Source organism: Equus przewalskii, chromosome 17 (assembly GCF_037783145.1).
Source record: "Equus przewalskii isolate Varuska chromosome 17, EquPr2, whole genome shotgun sequence".
Lineage (NCBI taxonomy): Eukaryota > Metazoa > Chordata > Mammalia > Perissodactyla > Equidae > Equus > Equus przewalskii.
In genome coordinates, this window is record NC_091847.1 from 39,144,488 (window position 1) to 39,167,841 (window position 23,354).

Genomic DNA, 23,354 nt, shown 5'->3' on the forward strand with positions numbered 1-23,354 from the left:
CAGAAATCCCTATACACATCTCCAATTATTTTCCTAGTGTAAATGCTTACAATTGCAAAGACTGGGACAAAGCCCTAGCGCTTTGTTTTATAATACCTCTTCAGAAAGACTACTGATGTTTTGAAGCAAAGATCTTGTCTTGCCCTCTTTGTCATGCCAGTATGTGACAAAGAGCCTGTCACATTGCCATGTATACTTAATGGATGAATAGTTGGAGAGAAAAAGAGTTCCACAGAATTTCATCCTCTAGCTTTCCTCCTGTGAAAGAAAATAAGAGTTGCCTTAGCCATCTCCCTTGCCTTCTCAGATGAAGGGAATAAGAAGAAAGTTTTCTTCTAAGGGAAAAGTTGCCAAGGAGATGCAGGTTCCCAGACAGCTAGGTGACAAGCCCTGTTGCTGCTCAGCAACGCCCTTAAGGGGCCCCGCCCCCCGCCCATATAAAGCCAGGGTGCAGTGGGGCAGCCACAGCTGGCACGCAGCCTCCAGAGCACCGGCACCGGCACTGGCACTGGCACTGGCAGGCACTATGGCAAATGAAGTGCAAGTCCTGCCCTTCCCGCTGAAAGGGGGGCATCCTCCTGCAGGTAGGCTGCCCACCTGCCCTCTGTCCTGCAGAGAGCAAGACCTCGCTGCTGCTGCTGCTGCCACCCCTCCTTGCATCTTAGCCTTCAACAGAGGTGCCCCAACAGAGGGGAGGTTCGCAACCTCCTGCTGTTACTTTAACTTCGTGCAGCCTGATTATCTCCTAAGTCTTTGATCCTTCTGTGCTTGTGTATAACACCACCTGGGGATTCGTCAGGCCCCAGTTGAATTAAACCCTTATTATATATGGGAGGACAAGGCATTCAGTGCTTGTGGAAAGGGGTAGGTAGGGAGGTTGGACATTTCCTCTCTGGCTGTAGGTTAGGAGTGACACATCCACACCTGGAAGGTGATTTACTGCCAGGGAAACCTTCCTCCCCAGAGGTTCCAGCCCTAAGACCATCTTCCCAAGATGCCTGTACATCATCTGACTTCATGGTCAGGCAAACCAGCTTCCACACCGAGGAGAGCAACCATATTTCTCTCTCCCTCCTCAGGCTGTGGGGTTGGGCAGTGTTACCAGTGATGTAATTTGCCTGTCAACACGCTGAGGAGCACTTTTGAATAAGGACCCAAGTATCAGAAGGGGCTGACTGGAGAAGGTAGCTTTCAAGGTATTTTGCAAAGTATCCACAGTTCTGCTTTTTAATTTTTACCTATGCTATTCATATCAGCTCTCTGGAATATGGAAGTTAGTTTTACTGTACTTAACCATGTGTTCACATAGATTGGCTGAAGCATGCAGGCATGCTTTCAGCCAATTTCGTGTTCTTTCAACTGCCAGCCTTCTTTTTTCCTTAAGAAAGATCTCTAAAGCTTGACTCCTTTGTTCTTGCCTTTCTTCATTGACTAAATTTATTTATTGGGATAATTCTTTGGCACTCTAAGCCAAGGTTATTTCCATCGTCTTTGCTGCAGGGGGTGATGGCGGGTATGACCTCCGCAAAGTGTGAAAAACAGACACAGGGGTTCAGTGACTTTCTGGTAGGCAGCCCAGCTGAAAAGAGTCACAATTCTGACTACTAATTCTGAGTTTTCAGGTCTGGGCACCATGCCCGCAACTCCTTTGGCTGACTCCTAACATTTGATATTTGTAATTGGATTTAGCAATATTTAACATTATCTGTATTTAAAGTTAATGGTGCTAACTAATGGTCAGGAACTATATATGCAAATTATTAGAAGAGAGGCTCATTGCAAAGAGTAAGACAAAAGTAAAAAGAACACCATTCTCTTTCCACCAGTTCCACCCCAATCCTTCATAAAACAGTTAAAACCTGATTTGCTAAAAAAAAAAAAAAAAAAAAAACCTGATTTGCTAAGTTACATTTATGTTCAAAGAACACAGAGATAAACTTAACCAAATGAAAGTTTGAATGAAACCACCAGGAACTTTCTGTCGCACCACTAACGATTGCTAATTACTCTGTGTACATAGCACACCATGACTCCATCAAGCATGTCACAATGCCTCTGGCATGACAATTAATTATTATGAACTGTGACACTACAGATAAGAGGTTTGGGATAATTAGAATGGAGATGAAGGCAGACTTTTGCCTCCCCACTGAGAACAAGGGAACAAAGAAGCCTCATCCTTCAGCTTGTCTTGCTACATATTTTAAGTCTGAACCAGTTTGCTGGGGCGCAAAATTTTATTTATGGAACAAAAATCATTTGTTGCCAGAATTCCATTAAATCTTCACCTGATTTTTTAAAGCAATATATAGAGCCTTGAAAGTGGGAAACAGACGATACGGTGGGAAGGATCTGACGTGGCCTTTGGAATGAGAGAGACCTCGGTTTAACCCTGCTTTCATTCCATATCTCTGAGCCTCCGTTTTCTCATCTCAAAAACAGTGGGTAATAAATAACATGGAACTTATAAGGTTGTTATGATGATTAAAGGAGATAACCTATGTAAGGTACCTGGCATACAAAAGTTAATCTCCTTAAAATGAAGGCCTGGTAAAACACACAGCTGTCAGAAGAAATCGTCCTCCCAAATTGCAAGACCTCCTTATGTGTGAGGGCCGCGTTAGGCACTACTGCAGTGGCAAGAACAGAAGGAACTGCCGTGGAAAAGATACATGTGCCTGCCCCCATCATAGTTAAAAATGAAACCACTCAAAAGTCAGCCAGCTGTAACTTTCCCCACCTACGTGATGAGTGCTTAGCGGTTTTTCTTTCATGTATATTAATGTAATATATGGCACCTCTGGTAGCCTTGGTTATAAATTTATGCAGTGAAACAAGACTACATTAAACATGAGGTGGCCTGGGATCCAGTAAGCTGAGCTTTGGATGTTCTGCTTTTTCAATTTGCCTCGCTCTCAATTTTATAAGATCCCTATTACATGAATAGCCAAAAATGAGTGAGGTGAAGGTGATCCGGGGAAGCCAAGTACACGATGAACTAGGAAGAGAGTAGGTCATGAGTTTTTCTATATTCTCTACACTTTTTAATTTGGTTTAAGTCAAATGAATCAGAGCTATCAGAGGGGTCACCACCGAACTCCCAGAGAGAATCTGTTTTCTGGCTCATTAAAGAGAGAGGGAAATTTGGGGAGTGATCCCCAAGTGTGAAATTAATGCAGAAAATGAGGGGAAATCATAGCTGCATAAGGGCCAGTATCATTTTATTAAAAACAAACGCCAAAGGCTTAATTCTCTCAACTCCAGTCTGCTCAAGTCAACTTATGGGGATTGATCTGTGGTTTGATCTGAGGTTTGAAGAGAAAGGTGGTAAGACCCACCACCCCAAACATCACGGGGGCAGGGATTTGCTGATGGCAATGGCAGCTGCCATTCGCTCACTGCTGGCTGGGCACCGGGCACTGCACAGAGCCTCCTAGACACAGCAACAGCCTTGCAGACTGATGACTGCCATCATCCTTGTTTCACTGAGGAGCCAGCTGAAAGTCAGCAAGGTTGAGGGACTTGCCCAAAGTCACATAGCTGGTGGGCAGTGGGGCTGAAATTTGGAAATATAGTGGGCCTCATGCCAAAGCCCTCTCTCCTTGCTCCACGACCTTTTCCTGATGAGAGTCTTTTGGGTCTTGATTGGCAGCTTAAAATTTGCTGAAAAATCGACTGTAAATGCAAGGTGAGCGTTTTTCAAACATCTAGCCTTTTAGTTAACTCCAAAAAGAAGTTCTAAGTCACAAGGCAGAGTGTGCACAAACCTTCGTGTTGGTCAGCTTTTTCACATACATTCTCCGTTGATTAGCGAAGTAAAAAAGGTTAATTTTTCTTGCAGCTTTGTCTGTCTTTATCTTGACTACCCTCTACAAAAACTGTGCAAAATGTCTGGAAAATATTAACTTGAAAATTATTATATAGCATTCTAAACTCGAGTCTTTTGTTTTTTTTTATTCTAAAGATTTTATTTTTCCTTTTTCTCCGCAAAGCCCCCTGGTACATAGTTGTATATTTTTAGTTGTGGGTCCTTCTAGTTGTGGCATGTGGGACGCCACCTCAGTGTGGCTTGATGAGCGGTGCCATGTCCATGCCCAGGGTCCAAACCAGCGACACCCTGAGCTGCTGAAGTAGAGCACATGAACTTAACCAATCTGCCATGGGGCCGGCCCATCAAGAGTCTATTTTTGAAAAATTATAAACTACAAAAGCGACCACAGAGTATAACACTTACTCAGAGATAGGAAAGCAAAGTTTCATTTTCCCACATAAATTTAGATTTTCTAATGAAACTATCCAAAAGAGCATCTCTCTCTTTTACCCTTTTTACATCTAGTTCATTTTGCTTATTAAAATGACCTGAAGTCTTACCTGATGTATTTGTACTCATAGGCTTGTTAAAATGTTAGGTAAGTTCATATCTTACTTTACCAAATTCCAACTGGTCCTTCTACAAAGATTCAAAAGACAATATAGTCCTAAACATGGACTTATGTAAATGATTACAAATTTAAATGAACTAATTTAAATACAGTGGGACTTCAAAGAGGTCTCATGAGTCAGACCTATCTGGTATAAGCAAAGTGGGCAAGAATCTGATTCTGTTGGATTGCAAATATTTATTTATGATGGTTTGTCTAGATCCCAGGAAACCAGTGTGACCAGTATTCCTAGCAGAGCTTTGAAGATGACCCTCCCACAAACTAGTTCCATCTGGTTCAATCACCCCAATGTTGAAAGCTTTAATCTATATCTCAGTGTATCTATCTATAGTGTGGCGACATTACTTCTGTTTCTTTCTATGGTATATGGCTGACCAAGTGACATTACCCACCACAAGTTTGGTACAAGAACTGTGGAAATCCAAGGTGTGATTTACTTATGCTTCCTAAATCACTCAGTTAGAGCCCACAGCCTATACCAGAGAGGATTCAAAGACTCCTAGATGAAATTAGGAAACTTCTGGAAAGACTTTTAATCTCTCCTCAAATATCTCTGCTTTATTGTTCTTAAGAATAAAGAATTCCCACAGTTGCACTTTTTTAAAATTTCTTTTGGCATTTGTTTCTCTGGTAAACGCCGTATATTCTTTCCAAAGGAAGGGAAGTGATAGATTTTTCCTTTGGAGGTAGACGGGAAGAGTCAGAATCACAGTAAGGACTTTATAATAAAGATCATCTTGTTCCACTTCTACCAAATTCCCCCAAATCCTCCTAAGATATCCATGGTAGGTAGACTTCTTTTCTTTACTTTAATACACTGAGGCAAAGGCCATGCTATTGTACCAGGCAATCCACTTCACTTTGAATGACACAAACTGTGCCATGTAGCTAGACTCTGCCTTTCTGGAACTTCATGCTTTGGTCTTCATACTCTCCTCTAGAACATCGTAAAATAAATATAAACAATAATAACTACTAATTATTAAGTGCCTACCATGTACCAGGTGCATATGTCACCTCTATTCTCTAGAGCAACCTAAACAATCAGTATTATTGAAGAATGCAGATACTGAGTCTCAGAGGGGTTTAGGTATCTTGCTCAAGGTCGCAGAGCTCAGGAAGGCTAGAGCTCTCTGACCCTACATAACAGTTCCTCACCAGAAACCTTTCCTCCTCCACATGACAGCCCCTCAGATCTTTGAAGAGGGCATGCTAAGTTCCCCTGAGTCTTTGCTTCTTCAGAAGTGATCTTTCCAGATTTCCTAGTTCCTCATGTGACACAGCTCCCTTCTCCGCTCTGGTCACTCTCCTCTGGACATTCTCTAGATTGTCAGTGTCCTCTCAAATGAGTGGCACAGAGCTCAGCACTCCAAAAGTCTTCTCATTTTTAACTATTGCTTATTTTAACTATAATAACTTTGCTTCCATAGTTAATGATAATAATCAGTCCAGGTGGAAGAAAATGTGTAGAAACAATAGCATCAGGGAAAACAAAAGGGACACTTAGTAAGAAAATCATTACAGCGCTCCATATTTAAAAAGCACTTGTCAAAGAAAATTACTGTTGGGAGGGGTATGGAAGGCCCAGCCCATAGACCTCCTATTTGATTCCTCTTGGCAGAAGAGCCAAAAGTGCTCTGAACACCACCCCCTTCACACAGGCACATGCTCCTGTCTTCCAAAAAAAGCCATCCATCCCTTGATTTATTTCACCTCTGTATTCCCTGGCTGTTCAGAATATGTTTCCACGTAATTTTATTTCTGTTGCTTATTACTTTGTATGCCTTTTTTTCAAATACATATGTGTGTGTGTATGAATTTAAAGCAGCCCATGTATGAAAATAGCATTTTTTTCCTACACTGCATCTAATGTTACAAAATTCTAGTGAGAGGCTTTTATAATCAATAAAAAAAATTATTGATGATTTAAAATGGCCAACGGGAGTTTATTCCATGAATCCAAGAATGGTTTGATAGAAAGATATCCATTAATATATCTTTGTATACTAATATCTATTAATATAATCAACCACATTAAGGAGAAAAACCATATGATCATATCCATGTATACTAAAAAGGCATTTGATAAAATTCAACATATATTTATATTTTTTAAGCTCAATGAAATAATAATAGAAGAATATTTCATTAACATGATGAAATATATATATGAATATATATATACATTATATATATATACCTTTGTGTGTATATATATGTATATCCACCTAAGTACACATCATGTTTAATGGGAAAACACTAACAGCAGTCCCTTAAAATTAGGATGATAAAGATGTCTACCATCACCACTATTTAATGTTATTCTAGAGGAAGTAACATTATAATTCTTTGCAGGTTATATAATTTTTTTACCTGGAAAACCTAAGAGAATCAACAAAAACCTGTTATAAACAACAAGAGAACTCAATAAGATCTGGGTATAAAAATCAATGATATGAATATAAGAACAAAAATCTGGGGCCGGCCCCATGGCCAAGTGGTTAAGATCGTGCACTCCATTTTGGTGGCCCAGGGTTTCGCCGGTTCGGATCCTGAGTGTGGACATGGCACCGCTCAACAAGCCATTCTGAGGCGGTGTCCCACATGCCACAACTAGAAGGACCCACAACTAAAAATACACAACTATGTACTGGGAGGGCTTTGGGAGAAAAAGGAAAAATAAAATCTTTTTTTTTTTTTTTGAGGAAGATCAGCCCTGAGCTAACATCTGCTGCCAATCCTGCTCTTTTTGCTGAGGAAGACTGGCCCTGAGCTAACATCCGTGGCCGCTGAAGCAGAGCCTGTGAACTTAACCACTTAGCCACGGGGCCAGCCCCTTCCTCTACTTTATACGTGGGACACCTATCACAGCATGGCTTGACAAGCTGTGCCATGTCCGCACCTGACATCCAAACTGGCGAACCCCTGGCCATCGAAGCAGAACGTGCAAACTTAACCACTGCGCCACTGGGCCAGTCCCGGAAAAATAAAATCTTTAAAAAAAAATCTATTAGAGTTAAAATGGAAGAATAGACCCATTTACAATAGCAACAACAACAACAAAGATAAAATGCTTAGGGAACAAATCTAATAATAAGTGTGTGAGATTTACATAAACAACTTACATAAGAACCCAAAAGAAGATGTAAACAATGGAAAAGAACACCATGTTCTTGAATAAAGAGTCAGTAGGAAGATAAAATATATATTTTCCCTTTAAAAAACTATAAATTTAAAGCAAGACCATTAAAAAAATACCAACTGAATTTTTTGGAGGTAATTGACAAACTGATTCTAAAATTCATATGGAAAAATAAATAAGAATAGCTAGTAAAAGCCTGCAAAGGAAATGTAGCAAAGGAGGACTAATTCTATCAGATATTAAAATATAATACTACAGTCATTAAAATAGAGTTGTTAATGGCATATAAACAGAGAGATTAATGGAACACAATAAAAGTCCAGAAGTAGCCACAAAAAAAAATATATATGCATATGTATACACCCACACATATACATGTATACGTATGTACACACACATAAACATATGAGAATTTAGTATACAATAAAGATGCCATATCAAATCATTAGAGAAAAGGTGAATTTTTCAATATTTTCAGAATCATCTAAAAAAATCTGGCGTGCTTCCACGACTTACACAAAATATATTCTAGAAGGATCAAGGATTTAAGTATATGATCAAAGATTGATTATACAAATAAAACAAAAATTCTAGAAGAAATGGGGAAGTATGTTTTAAAACAGAGTGGGGAATTTCTTAGTGATACAAAATCCATAAAAGATTGACAAGTTTACACAAAAACAACGTATTTCTGCCTGGCAAAAACATCATCAACAAAAAAGGCAGTAACTGGTAAAATATTTTATATTTTATGTCTGTGATGCATCTTACAAAGAGCTCCTATAAATCATTAAAAAAAAGATAGGAAAAAGACTGGCAACCCAACAGAAAAAAATGGACAAAAAACTTGAACAGTTCATTAAAAGAAAAATACAAATGGTTTCTAAAGCAGAAAAATCTCAACCTTTAATAAAATGTAAGAAGAACGAAGTACTTTTTTTTTTTTACTTATTGGTTGACAAAACCAAACGTTTTCTAGCTTGCATTGTTGCTGTCAACATAGCTGGTGAGATTGTAAACTGTTGCCACCTCTGCAAAGGGCAATTTGGCAAAATTTAACGAAATTCCAAATACACATACTCTTAAGAAGTAATAAGGTCATTTCTAGGAATGTATCCCACGGATATATTTGCCCTTGTGCAAAACTATGTATATAAAAAGATATTCATTGCAGCCTTGTTTGTGATAGCAATATGAGGAACACCTGAAATGTCCAACATTGGGAATTGGATAAGTAAACACAGAATGTTCGTAGAGTGAAATATTAAAGCAGATGTCAAAAAAAGGACGTATTTTTATATATATACGTATATACTGATATGGAACTTACTCCAAAATATGTGATTGAATGAAAAATCTAAACAAACAAGATGTACAACAATGCGTATCTTATGCGGCCATTTAAAAATAATGTGTAGGTACATGTACAGAGTATCTGTGGATGAATGCATAGGAAACGTAACATTAGCAGAATCTAGGGACGTGAACTAGAGGGCTGGAAAAAAATTGTAGGAGAGAGACTGCAGACCTTTTCACGCGTTATGAATTGTGTGTTTTATGCATGTATTACATAATCAAATAAATAATTTTAAAAGAACTGAACAAGTCAGTTCAAAAGGGCATTGAGAAATAGAATATATTTTCCTTATTTTTCACTTTATTGGAAATTTAGAAAATTGCCAGTTTGACATTTCCATAAAAAGAATTAATAGGTTCAAACAAATCAATGTCCATTTAGCTTTTTCTCATTTAAGCTCGTCAGATTTTAGATGTGCAAATTTCCTGGGAACAGAAAAAAGTATTTGCTTTGACTTGCAATCTGAAATGGGTTGTTCCTTTGCAAAAGTTGATTTCATCTGACATTGTCAAACACTTGAATTGCTGTTAGGTCATCTGTAGCCTGATTAACACTAATTGATCTTTTGAATGGCAGGATTATTAATGCAGTTTAATTACTCATTAGAACATCTGAGTTTGGCCAATATCCAAGGTTTGGGGTCTGGGACGGAAGGTGGGTATCCGGTGAGGTCAGAAGCATCTCTCTTGAATTAAATGCTTGTTATCACTGCACACCCTGACTTTTGGCTCATCTCTCAGAATCTGGCTTCTAAAAGCTTTGGTTGAAAAAAAATTGCAAGCCTTGCACAAACTTTAATCTTGTGGGAAAATAGGGGGGTCACATTGTAATTGTCAGTTGCTATCATGAAGAATGTAATTGGTTTGATAACAAGAAAAAGCATTTTTCAGTGAAAACGCCTAAGGGAGTGTATTGTTATTCTCCCCAAATCGAAGGTGTAACCTGCTGTCTTTTCAGCCCTAGTTCCCCCGATCCCAACACAAGCAGACCTCAGCCCTTCTCCCCGACCCTACCTGTTTACCCGAATTAATATTTTTTCTTGTACCTGAAATAATATTTTTTTTCATATTACACTATTTCAGGGTCACTTTTTATTGTGTTATTTTAGATAAAAGGTTAGATCTTTAAAAAGTAGGTTCTAAAATTCCTTTCAAACCTAAATTCATACCTTGAATAACAAAGCAAGCCTTCCCTTGCTGTTCTAACCATGACTCCCATGTTGATGTTTGTTTGTTTATAGTAAAAGCTGGAGGAATGAGAATTTCCAAAAAACAAGAAATCGGCATCTTGGAGAAACATACCAAAACAAGGTAGGGATTTCTTCTTAATTTCTTCTCCTTCATCACTCCGAGGGGTTTTGAGTGGCTCTGCTTCCAGAAGTCAGAGGCCTCCCTGTATTTTAGGACAAACCAAGACTCCCTAGACATTTGCTAACCGAGGTTAGAGGCAGCCAGTAGCTGGGGAGGGGGGGGCTGGGGTGACACAGGGGCCTGTAAGTGAAAGGTGGCCACCATCTGGAGGACTCTCTCTGGCTCCCATCACTATCCCCACCTGCCCTCCTGCGCTCTGCAGTCAGCCCAGCTGCCTTGTTCCTAAGACACCCAGTCTTTAATGCATCCAAAGCTGACCCATGTCCCTTTATCCTATTTTCACATTAGCCTTTGAAGTATTGTCCCTTGGCTGGCCCTTTTTTCGTAATATGCTTTCTGCTGAAGCAAATCTCCTGAATTAAAAATAAGTGCATTTTTTTTGTTGTTTTAAATTCATCACTCAATTATTTAGAAAATAATGGCCACTATACTTGGCATAGCCGGAAGGCATATAGATGCTGAGGTTGGTTTCTCCCTGCTCCTTCTGTCATAACCTTGACACATTGAGCTATTCCTGGAGCTAAGCAGAGAGCTGGGGGATGGAAGGGGTGTGCAAATGGCCCAACCACTCTATGCCGTGGTTAAGGAAAATGAGGGCACTCAAAAAGAAAGAAACTTGTGAAAATGACTTCTCCAAGTAGTGTAACGGGCGCTTCAGAGACTGTTAACTTCAGGATGGTTTCCACAGATGAGCTGATAGGTGATTCAAAAGGAGTGGATTAGAAGATGCTCAAGGTAGGTCCTTAAGAGATAAAATTATAACTCTCCGAAAGAGAATGTAGAGGGAAATAGACTATGGAATTTCCCTGGCTCTTTCATAAAAAATTATTTTTAGATCACTTTTAAAGTTTTCTTCCCAATTTCTGGAAAGGAAATTTCTTGAAGAATTTTTCTACTTTAAAATGAAATAGTCATTTGCCCCTTTAGCAATTTTTCTTTCTTCTGATATCAGAAAATCACCACCACATAATGAAAGCCAAGCTGTAAGTCCTCAAAAGTAGGGGTCACATATTATTTCTCTTCTGGCCCAGCCTCCAGGACAGCTCCTAGAATAGAGGAAGCACTCTGGAAATGCTCCCAGACTGTTGTTGAATTGCAAGCTGGTTAATTTCGAAAGCCTGTTATGTTACCAAAACCTGATTCGAGCATAAACCCTGTTTATTGTGACACTGGTGAACGTGCCTGGGCCAGGGGCTCAGGAGCTTAAGAGTCATGGCTTGGAAATAACCTTCTAGTTGACGGCAGTAGACAAGTCATTCATTTCTCTGCACCTCAGAAAATGGGGACTTACTGCTAATTCTAACACCAGCTGAAAAATGCAGAAAGGCGAGTTGCCCAGAGAGTAATAATGTGGTGATTGAGACAATCCTAAAAAACTCAGTTGTTTTCTAACAGTCATTAAAAGATGGGAATTGGACTGCTACACAACTTAAACAGCAAGAAATAGCTCTCTCTTTTGCCCTATCTGCCAGAGGCAAATATAGGTATGTGGGGCCTGAAGCTTATACAATTTGGGGGCCATTTTTAAAGAAAAATAATAAAAAATTACAAATATGAAATAGCTAGGGCCCCTCCCAGGCCCTTGGAAGGAGCCTGAGCAGCGAGAGGCCGTGAAGCTGAATTGACATTAGCTCCACCATACACTCACCTCTCCGTTTACACCTGCTTCGTGAATGTACACACAGGATATGAGTGCCTCGTTTTCATGGACTAACACCTCTCCTTACATCTTCTGGGAGAACAGCTTTGGAAAAATATATCACAGGAAATAAATTTCTAAGCATCATCCGTCTTTGTCCATCTTTTAATAACTTCTACTAACGAACACAGACCATCCAGAAAAAGAAAATATGCCAAGTGCAGAGTTTCCTTCAGGAAATTGCACTGCAGGCTCAGCCCTGATTGAGACTCTCCTACGAAATAACTTCGCCTGAGAAAAAGAAGCCAGACACAGAAGAGTACATGCTGTCTGATTCATTTTATGAAGGACAAAAGAGTCAAAACGAATCTATGGGGCTATCAGTCAGAGTAGTGGTTATCCATAGGGCAGCTGGTTTGACTAATGCTTTAAGTTTGTGAATATTCAACAAGCTCTACACTGATATTATGTGTAATTTTCTGCATATATACTATACTTCAATGAAAAGTTTAAAAAGTAATAATAACAGTAATAACTTGACCTACGAAGCTTGTTACAGCAGGTGGGTGCAGAGAGGCAGGACTTTTTGCCTTCTAGGTGTTGTCAAGCAGAGTGAAAGTGTAAAGGCCAAGCAGACAGTCCTCTGTATAAACCACTTAGCCTCTTTAGTGGAAAGGGTTTCAGGTCCTATATGAAATTTCTTTTCGTCTTCACAGTGCCATTGCAAATGTTGCCAAAGTACAGGCGATGGATGCCCTGAATGACACACTGGAGAAGGTGAGCCGTGGGTGAGGCCAGCCACGTGATGCTCCCTGTCAATTTGAATTTGCCCATCAGAGGAGGCTGCACGGCTGAATGAGCTGATGACCACTGAGGGTTTTCCAACTCAGGGGTTTGATGTCCTTGTGAAAGGATCTGCTCTCAGTCTGAGGAACTCAAAGAGGTTTTGGCGAAAAAAGCTGTTTCTCCCAAATTCCTAGTGTCTATTTCATAAATCATTTCAAAAATAAGATAGAAGATAAAACAAGAATCATGACACTAAATTGGCAGAACTTTGCTTCGCCATCCCAAACAGTTCTTGGAAATGTTGGCATGTTTTTATAAAAAGGCAGCCTGTGCATTGGGAATTCAGCAGTTTCTGACCTTCCTCCCCATCACTGCGTTCCCGTAACGAAATGCTTGATTTGAGGTGTGAGGGCAGGTGGTGGGGAGTTGCACAGTTTAGGGCTGGAGGAAGGCTGGGGACTGGCTGGGTTTATCCAGGAAAGTCTGTTTATAAAGGTGGTTGACCATTGCTATTTTTATTTCCATATCTTGAATTTCTTCTAAGTAACTCAAGAAACTCAGAAAACTCTTACCAGATAGACAGTGGTTTGGTTTTGGATTTAATGGTTGGTTTTTAAATTTTGTAGGTGACCTGAGCGAGGGTCCTTAATCTACTTCTAGGGAGCAGATACGCTGTATTTAAGGCACCCACATTTATCGAAAGGATGGGTCTGGGTACCCTTTGAAAGAGGAAGACTTGGTGTTACTGCCTAAATCAGGAGTCTGAAAAGGTTCAGAGCAGAAACTGTGTGGCTAGACCTCTGGGGCCCTCATTTGGCACTGGCTCCTCCACTAACTGTCTGTATGACCTCGAGCAAGTTACTTATCCTGCTCCTGAGAGTCATCATTTGTAAAATGGAGATAAGGCAAAATATATACTTCACAGAGCTGTTGTGTGGAGTAAATGAGTTCCTACACATGAAGTTTTTAGAACAGTGCCTGGTCTGGTTGGGAGCATTGGTTTTATGGCGGTAAAATGAGAAGGTATGTCTGAAGCCCATGAGAGATTGCAGGGCAGTTCATACAAGGCAGGATCTCAACTATAGGCTATCACAACAGAGCCTTCTAAGGCAGGGGGCTTGACTCTCCCATCAAACAGATTTGAGATGAGGTCTTAACTAACTCTGCCTTCCTGGCTTTTCAAGAAGGGCAGGGATGGGTGATGCCCCCCGGGCAACACAAGCTGCTCACCCTTGCATCTCCTGTTCTCTTGCTCCTGTCCACTAAACGCATCTCCTCAAGGGCAAGAGAATGCCACAGCTGTAAGTGGAACTGGATGGAATAGACACCTTCCTCTAGAATATATGTCAACCTAAAATCAAATGTTTACAGAGAGCAGTCAGTAAGGTTGCTTATGCTGTACGTTAGGCATGGCGCAGTCTGTATTGGTTTTATAGACATTTTGCATATGCTTCTGACATACAGGGCTTCTTCCCCTTTCAATTAAAAATATCATTTCTTTATTTCAAAGATAAAAAGAAGAATCAAATAACGACACCAATGATAGTAAGTTGTTTTTGGAAACCATAAGAAGACATTGAGATGGTGTGCTGTTACAGATATTTTTAACAGCAACTATACCTATTTTTTAAAAACTTGAACAGTTAGCTCAAGTGTTTGCTGGAGTAGGACTATGGCTAAGACTGCATAGATTCCTGGTTAAAACGAGTTCTGGCATCAGCCACCAGAGGCCTGGGTCTTATACTGGTTCTGTCACTTACTCACTATGTGTCCTTGGGCGGGTTTCTTCACTTTTCTGTGCCTCTGTTTGCTCATCTGTAAATGGGAATGTGGTTAATAGTATCCACTTCAGGGTCTGGCCCGGTGGCACTGCAGTTAAGTTTGCACGTTCTGCTTCAGTGGCCCGGGGTTCACCGGTTCAGGTCCCGGGTGCAGGCAGGGCACTGCTTGGCAAGCCATGCTGTGGTAGGTGTCCCACAAATAAAGTAGAGGAAGATGGGCGCAGATGTGAGCTCAGGGCCAGTCTTCCTCAGCAAAAAGAGGAGGATTGGCAGCAGATGTTAGCTCAGGGCTAATCTTCCTCAAAAAAAAAAAAAGAAGAAGAAGAAAAATAGTATCCACTTCACAGAGATAATTAGAAAAATAAAATGAAGGTACAACCATGTGCAAAATCTTAGCACAGAGCTAGATGCAGTTAGTTAAAGCCAGATGCAGTTAGCCTCAGTAAGTGTTAGCTTCTAGTCCCAGGCAGATATCCTCAGGGCATCACTTGGAATCTCAGGTGAAAGAGAAGAGGCCAGCAACAAAATCAAATCCCGAGATGATCATAAGGGACTATCTTGAATATGGAAGCTGGTGGGATCCACATGTTTCCTTACACTACGAAAAATCCTTCCTGAATCCATAATTCAACCTGAAGCACAATAGGATTTCATAGGAAAGGTCAACCTGGGATAGAAAGACTTTTAAATGTCTTTTAAAAAATAGATCTGCTGAGATCAGTGGTTGTCAGGAGCTGGAGGTGGGAGGAGGGGTTGACCACAAAGCGAAAGGAGGGAATTTTAGGGGGTGATGAAATGGTTCTATGTCTTGATTGTCAGCATGGTCACAGACTGAAGTACTTGTGAAAACCCATAGAACTATACACCAAAAAGGGTATATTTTACTGTTGATAAGTCATACCTTAATTTTTAAAAATGAAAAAAAGGCATAAGCTATAAGCCTCATACAAAAAAATTAAGACATATAAAAGATTAAGAAAGATAGATATAGATATCTGCTGATAAATTTTCACCTGCATTGCAGTGATCCCCCCACAATATACATTGTCATGAAGACCTAACAGTATACAACTGGCCAGAAGAAATACAGTAGCAGAAATGAGGGTCACGTCCCCTGCATTTATTAACATTTGTCCATGTCCTCAGCTAGAATTATGTCTAGTTCCAAGAACCCATGTTAATTCTCGTACCAATTTAAGAACTAAGACAGTGAGCATACAGCCCTATTCATAGGATCTCTTCAATCTTTCAATCATGGCAGGAAATTTCTGCCATATGCTATTCATCTCTGCATACCCTACTTTAAAACCAACCTAGAGTTTAAGATCTGGGAGATTGAAAAACAATCCCCAAAAGGTTGGAAGTGGAAAGCAGCCTAAAATTTCCCCTCCCACTGTTTCCCCAACTCCTTCCTGGACGCAGACCTCTGTCCCCACTGCCTTTCTCCCTTCCTCGCTACTTCCCCAGCCAGCCCTTCCCACTTCTTCCAGCCCTAAATAATGAGGAGTTGTGTTGCCCAGTGACAAGGCACATAATGTGGTATTTCTGTGGAAAAGGGGTTATGTAACCCCAAAAGCTCTCTTGGCTAAAAATCTGGGAAAACCAGTCTTAGATCAAGTTCCACCTACTCCTTAGAGGTGTCTGACCTTATAGAGGTCACATAGCTCCTCTGAGATTTATGGTTGCTCATTTACTTAATTTTTTTGTCTTTAAGGCAGAGAGTAATAGAGAATGATACTGCCAAATATATTAATTCTCTGGACAGTTTTGAAAGTTAAATTTGACTATAGCTGTGAAGTTTCTCCGAACATGAAAGCGTCCAGTTAAAACGTTAGTTAAAACATTAGTAACACGGTTGGATTATGGTGTTGAGGCAGGTGGAATTAGTTAAAGTTGGGGCCACTTTTCAAGTTACCAGATATGTCACCACTGCCAAAGTTAGTGAGATGGATGTGAAACAGGATCCTGGGGGAGAGGAAACTATCAAAGTCATCTGCAAATCTAAAAAGGTTTCTCTTGTTCTGTAGATTCTCATCACCACAGGAGTATCCTTGAATTTCATTGACTCGAGCTGAATGTTTTGTTTTAAGCACTTTGCTTAACGGGGTGTGGAAATCTAAGTGCCAACATTCCAGTTGGAAGTTAACACCCTGGAAAGATGAATGGAAGAGCTGCCCGTCAGCTAATACAACCTAACTTCAGGCTCTAAAACAAAACCTGCCACTGATTTTCTTGCATCTAGAGTTTCTTTCACAGCTCAATCATAAAGACTTTTATCATATTTCTTTTGCTTTTTCTCTGAAATTAAAATAGAGGTTCTGAGGTCACAGCTACCCAAGATGAAGGTAAATTCTCGATGTGGGAGTTTCCATTGATCTGCTTTCAAGTTCAGTATGGTGCCCCTTATGTGATGGAGCCACAGCAAGGCAGAATCTTTACACATATACCGGCCTTGAATTCTTTCTCTTGTGGGGTCACCCTAGATTTTCTTACCCTAATGAATCAGACAAGGGACACCTTTCATTCTACAAAGCCGATCATTGTACAAAGACTAACGAGGAAAAATCCAAAGCTTCCTCACAGGTAAGATGCCAGACTAAAGCACGGCTGGCTGTAGGTTGTACTCTGGAAAGCTGTTTTTACTTATTTCTAGCTCAGACTTGAAAATAAAATCTTCCTAGCTCCACTGAGACAAAATCTACAGCAAAGAATTAAGGCCTTTAGGGGTTGACTACTTTATTTACAGTTTCACCAAGTCTAATGGAAGGCTCTTTACAGACTCTCCACCCACAGTCCCCAGATCCTCCTACCTTAAGATGTTCGTGATTGAGAGGGTGGATAGATGAGAAAGAGAACCTCACTCTACCATTTTCAAGAGTTGCTGTAAAACCCTGCTAGTGGCCCTACAAAACTCATACATTTGTAATTTAGTAATTATGGATTGTTTCTCCAAGGCTATTATCTTTGCCAGAATGATTTTCACTTCCTTCTTAATCCTGTTGATTTTCTTTTTTTCACCTAAATTTTCCCAGAGCAGTTTACAGATGGCCAACAGGCCCCAGGGGCAATCTCCCATTCATTCTGATCCATGGCATTCCCCTCCTGAGCTACAGTTGAACAGAGCTCTTAGAACCTCAGTTAAATGCCTTAGTTAAAATGTAAGACCTAAACCTTGTGCATTACTGATAGGAAAGTAAAATGGTGCAGCCACTATGGAAAACAATATGGCAGCTCCTCAAAAACTTAAACATAAATTACCACTTGGTCCAGCAATTCCACTTCTGGGTATATAACCAAAAGAATTGAAAGCAAGGACTTGAATAGATTTTGTACATCAGCGCTCATAGCAGCATTATTCACAATAGTCAAGAGGTGGAAGCAACCCAAGTGTCCATCAGCATAAAAATGGATAAAGAAAATGTGGTACATACACATACGATGGAATATTATTCAGCCTTAAAAAGGAAGGAAATTCTGACACATAGGTAAACCTTGAAGACACTATGCTAAATGAAATAAACCAGACACAAAAGGACAAATATTGCACTACTTCACTTATATGAGATACCTGGAGTACTCAAGTTCATAGCGAGAAGGTAGAATGGTGGTTGCCAGAGGCTGGGGGCGGAGGGAATGAGGAGTTGCTGTTTAATGGGTACAGAGTTTCAGTTTGGTATGATGAAGTTCTGCAGATGGATGGTGGGGATGGTTGCACAACAATACAAATGTATTTAATGCTGCTAAACTATACACTTAAAAGTGGTTGAAATGGCCAACTTTATGTTGTGTGCATTTTACCACAATTTTTTAAATGATCAAAAAATATAGCACCTAAATCGTGGAGATAACCCTGGAGATGGTCAAATAATGAGTTAGTGCCAAATTAAGCAGTAATTAAGAGCTGTGTGTTCTAACAGTGTTTGCCTGTCCGCTTTGCTTCCCCGCCTCCACCCATCATCTCCCTTACGCCTTAAGAACAACAATCAATATTGCACCTTTCTCTCTTCGTTCTCAACTTGTCATCTCACCTTGGCTAATTGCCCAGATGTCTGTTATATCAGAATTTCCTGTTCATTTCCTTTCTCACTCCCCTTTACCTTACATTTGACTTTAAGTAACTTGCCAAGTTGTTCTTCCTACCTGTAATCTCTCGAATGTGATTTAGGGCTAACCTGAAATAACCCATCTGTTTTAGCTGACACTAAAGACACCCAGTCTGAAAAAAACTACTGCAGTGACCTCTTAAGTTTCTTTCTGATTCTAATGTTAAAAGAAAAACAAAATAAAGCACTCTGCCCTTAACGTACTATAAAATGCATGTCATGTGGCCGGATGATAATTGATCTGACAAAAAAAGTCACCAGCTCTTTTTTTAGATTCTTAAAGCAACATTTATGACCAATACCTCAATTACGTTTCTTCCTTTCTGCTAGAATGCCAGCATAGACCATCCTTGAGTTTAATTATTATATAACTTACACATGCTCATTGTAAAAGAAAAATTTTAGAAAAATACTGATAGGCAAAGTAAAGAAAAAGACTAGGAATTACCCATGATTCCATCCTTCGGAGATAATCATTGTTAATACTTCAGTGTATATTCTTCCAATGTGTTTAATTTTTTAAGACCAAGAAGAAAGGACTTTCTGGAGTCAAATTTCACATGAAAGGGAATGCTGTGTGCCCAGAGCTCAGGGACATTTGAGAAGAGATATAAGGCACATATGTTTTCCCTGGCTTAGAGGAGACCAAACAAACCATAAACAACGTGATGCTTAGGGTCATGAACAATTTATTTTCTCTTTTATTTAATTTGAGTGTCAAAGCAAGGCCATATAAGTTCAACAGTGACAAGTTAAATTCCTGGCGAGCTGAGGCATCCCTACCTGGCTGGCTAAGGAAGGTGTCCTTAGGTACTTTCATGTTGTGTCAATGGGCTTGAAACCCAAGAGCTGGAATGGATCCAAAAGGTTACTGGGTCCAAATTCTCCTCCTAGGAAAAATGCGTCTGAAGTGCTTGCAGCATTGGGCATCCTTTTTTTTTTTATAAAAGATTGGCACCTGAGCTAACAACTGTGGCCAATCTTTTTTTTTTTTTTCTGCTTTATCTCCCCAAATCCCCCCAGGTACATAGTTGTATATCTTAGTTGCAGGTCCTTCTAGTTGTGGCATGTGGGACGCTGCCTCAATGTGGCCTGACGAGCGGTGCCATGTCCGAGCCCAGGATCCAAACCAGCGAAACACTGGGCCACCTCAGAGGAGCGCGAGAACTTAACCACTCGGCCACGGGGCCAGCCCCTCGGCACCCTTTTGATTTTAAGCTGTCCATGACGTAAATTCTATACGGTCTCTTGGTTCTATATGAATTTCCTCTTATTGTCAAAAATTCTCAGTCCCTGTTAATTTAAATCTATTTAAGCCTATTTCCTCACAGATGTTGTCTGTGGAGACAACTAATGAGAATTTTCATTACCTGGAGCTAGTAAGTCATTCCTCAGCCTTCTCTTCACCAGGCTGTTTAGATTGAACCACATGAAATGGTCAGTATTAGACCATCTTTTACCTACAAAAATGGCAATTTCATATGCTCCAACCTAATAAATAACCCTAACTGTTCCTAACTTCTTTCCAAGGTTCTTTATTCTTGATCTTTCAACAATTGAGGAGTCCATCCCCCTCAGGACCTTCTCCAATGTTCCCACAGCCTTCTTAGAATATAGTGACCCATATATGCATACTTGTGCCAGAATAATTGACGACTGATGCAGAAATAATTAACCATTTCTACCTTTAAAAATGTCACTTCAAAACATATATAAATGGGGACCAGCCCGGTGGCACAGCGGTTAAGTTCACATGTTCTGCTTCGGTGGCCCAGGGTTTGCCAGTTCGGATCCCGGGTGCAGACATGGCATTGCTTGGCACACCATGCTGTGGTAGGCATCCCACATATAAAGTAGAGGAAGATGGGCACAAATGTTAGCTCAGGGCCAGTCTTCCTCAGCAAAAAGAGGAGGATTGGCAGCAGTTAGCTCAGGGCTAAACTTCCTCAAGGAAAAAAAATATATATATAAATGCACGTATACATTTTGTATATATTTTTTTTATATAATATGTTTTATAATTTTAAAAATTAGAAACAAGCTAATAAGGGAAAACCCAGGTAATGCTTATACCCATGGGTCCAGAGCTGAAGTGGTATGAAAAGGAGAAATATTATCAAAGAAGTAAACAAAATTGCGAAATTCCTCTGAACAACTGTATTGCTTTCTACTACTTTAATACTTGATGACCAAAAAGATTCAATATGCTTATTTTTTCTTTCCCTCTCACCTTTAGCTCAGCCATAAATTTCCAGCAATAGTGCACGTGGCACATCAAAAACCCAGACCTGCTCTGGAGAAGGTCACCCCACTGAAAAGGATCTACATTATTCAGCAGCCTCGAAAATGTTAAGCTGGGATATAAAACACAGCCATCTGGCCAACTGCCTCAAACATCTGACAGCTTAGCAAAAAGGACCAGAAGTTTCGATAGGCCTAGTGTACTTGCTTGGTAAATAAAACACCTTTGTATCTTTTCTTTTGACTTTAGATAATAAAGCATTCAAAATTGTAAATCCGGTGCATTCTTGGGCCTCATTTTGGTCCAGGTCAGGGTCCCATTGATATTTACATATGTAATTCTACTGAATAAGAGAAGAATCCAGAATACTTGACTATGCTACTTCATCCCACTGGATAAGCTCTCTCCTCCTGGATGCCGACCCTGAGTTGTTCCACCTACAGGGAATTCTCTTTGAAGGTAAAGTTTAGAGAGAAATACGCTGAGCTTTGCAAAGGCCAATATTCTTTGCAGACATGAGAAATGATTCTTCTCAGCGTGTTTGTCTAAGATGCTCAAATTTTCAGTTGAAGTGAAATATCTTTTCCAGTTTCCCACATAAATATATAGTTTGTTTTGAAGGTTTGGTGAAGGAAAATGAAAAACTGAGGTTTATTACAGACATATTCTCTTCTGCAAAGCAATCAAGGATGGAAGGTAGACTTGTAGTTTCAGTGGGAGATTTGCTCAGGGCCTCCCAGAAAGTTCACGCTCTAGAACTGAGGGGACCCTGATGCTACAGAGCATTGCAGTTGGGGAATAGAAGTTGATTTTAATTAGAGGTGGGGATGGGAGGGAAAGTGTTGCCACAGCTAAAATTGCTCCAGCTCTCCTGCCCTCTATCACACACATGCGCACGCGCGCACACACACTCTTCATACACTCACATATGAACAACCAAGGGCATCCTCAGGTGATGGTAGGGGACAATCACATTCTTCTTCCACAGAAGCTAACTGTTACTCACAGTTCCATCATTCTGCACCCCTACATTATAATGCTGCCCTATGATCAGCACTTCTCTTTACCTAAGGACAGGATCAGCACTCTAGTCCATTATTTTACAAGTTGACAACCCTTGGAGTACGAGCTGATGCTAAGCCTGTCTCTGATTTCTGGAACACCAAAGGCACCTGGCTAAGGCCCAGTGGTGATGCTGATGCATCCCATCTCCTCCCCTGTGTTGGTTGGCTCTTTTTCAGGAATAAGAGGATTGTTTGAGATAATATAGAGCCTTCAGTCAATGCCAGAATGAATCAATAAGATAGTCCTAACCACTCCACTTTGGCTTAGCTCAGTTCCCAGTCCTCTGGGACTGTTGTCAAAAATACTCCAGAAAGGTAAGTGTTGCAAGGCAAATAAATGCACAGAAGTTCAAGGTCAGCTACTACTCCCCAGGGGACAATAGCAAAGCATAAGCCAGATGGTGGGTGCTGGCTGGAACACTAGAGTGAGATTAGGAGACTGGGGTTCTGCTTCTGACTCACACTAGTTCTTAAACGTTAAGTAAGCCACTCAACCTTTCTGATCCTTGTCAAACAGGCATAATATCTGACCCCCAGTTTAACCTTCCCAGAGGCATAGTTGGACTAAGATAAAATGAACCCAGGTTTATAATAAGTCATTTAAAAGAGTAGTGAGAGCAAGGTGGTACCAGGATGACCGTTCTAGAAGTTGCCAGAGCTATAATAGTAGGAGAACTCTAAGAGATGGTAGAAGCTGAGCCTAGAATAGGAAATTCAAGGGAAAGCTGAAAATTTGGCGCTAGATGGAAGCAGGGAGGAAACTGGGGAGGATGATGAGGGAAATGGGAAGCTAAGATGGCAACACTGCTAAATTTGCCTTTCCTGAGGATGCGTAAGAGCCAACCACCCAGAGAAAGTAAGAAGAGAAGGGCACCATTCTATCGAGAGCTGAAAGATGTACTGCAGAGGAAGAGAGGCTGCTTAAAGGGAAAACATGCAGTGAGAAGCCCAGCATTGGTTTAGGCCCATAATTGCAGTTACTTAAATCACCAAATCATAGACAGTAAGAAGTTTGATGTGAACTTCAGATCCGAAAGGAAATTGGAATTATCTTGGAGAATGTATCAGAAGAAAAGGAACCAAGCCGATAAGAGAACTTTGTGGTGATATGGCCACACACACAGAAAGCCAAAGGGGGTGCTCCTTCTGCCTTCTGAGGAATAAGCCCTGCATGGATGTGCTGTGGTTCCACGCAGAAGCCCCTGTGATGTGTCCACAGGCCCAGCAAAAACGACAACCATGGCGGACGGGGGTATCGGCAGGTATACGGCTGGGGATTCATTGGCACATACGTTTCTTTCTTTTTTTTTTTTTAAACATTTTATTTTTTTCCTTTTTCTCCCCAAAGCCCCCCCGCTACATAGTTGTATATTCTTCGTTGTGGGTCCTTCTAGTTGTGGCATGTGGGACACTGCCTCAGCGTGGTTT

General features: G+C 40.5%; 1 protein-coding gene across 1 annotated transcript; it reads left to right on the forward strand.

Annotated features, from left to right (window-relative positions):
• The first annotated feature begins 445 nt into the window (after positions 1-445).
• Positions 446-21,136, forward strand: DAPL1 (death associated protein like 1). The gene is made up of 4 exons (XM_008522275.2): positions 446-584; positions 10,182-10,251; positions 12,667-12,727; positions 20,857-21,136. The coding sequence occupies exons 1-4, from the start codon at positions 527-529 to the stop codon at positions 20,971-20,973; spliced, it is 306 nt and encodes a 101-aa protein (XP_008520497.1). The 5' UTR covers positions 446-526; the 3' UTR covers positions 20,974-21,136.
• Positions 21,137-23,354: the final 2,218 nt, after the last annotated feature.

Excerpts from the sequence above, each read along its gene's own strand:
- DAPL1 (XM_008522275.2), top strand. The coding sequence starts at position 527 with ATGGCAAATGAAGTGCAAGTCCTGCCCTTCCCGCTGAAAGGGGGGCAT. Across the intron at positions 10,252-12,666 it reads GAGAAACATACCAAAACAAG|TGCCATTGCAAATGTTGCCA; the intron begins GTAGGGATTTCT and ends TCGTCTTCACAG. Across the intron at positions 12,728-20,856 it reads TGAATGACACACTGGAGAAG|CTCAGCCATAAATTTCCAGC; the intron begins GTGAGCCGTGGG and ends TCTCACCTTTAG.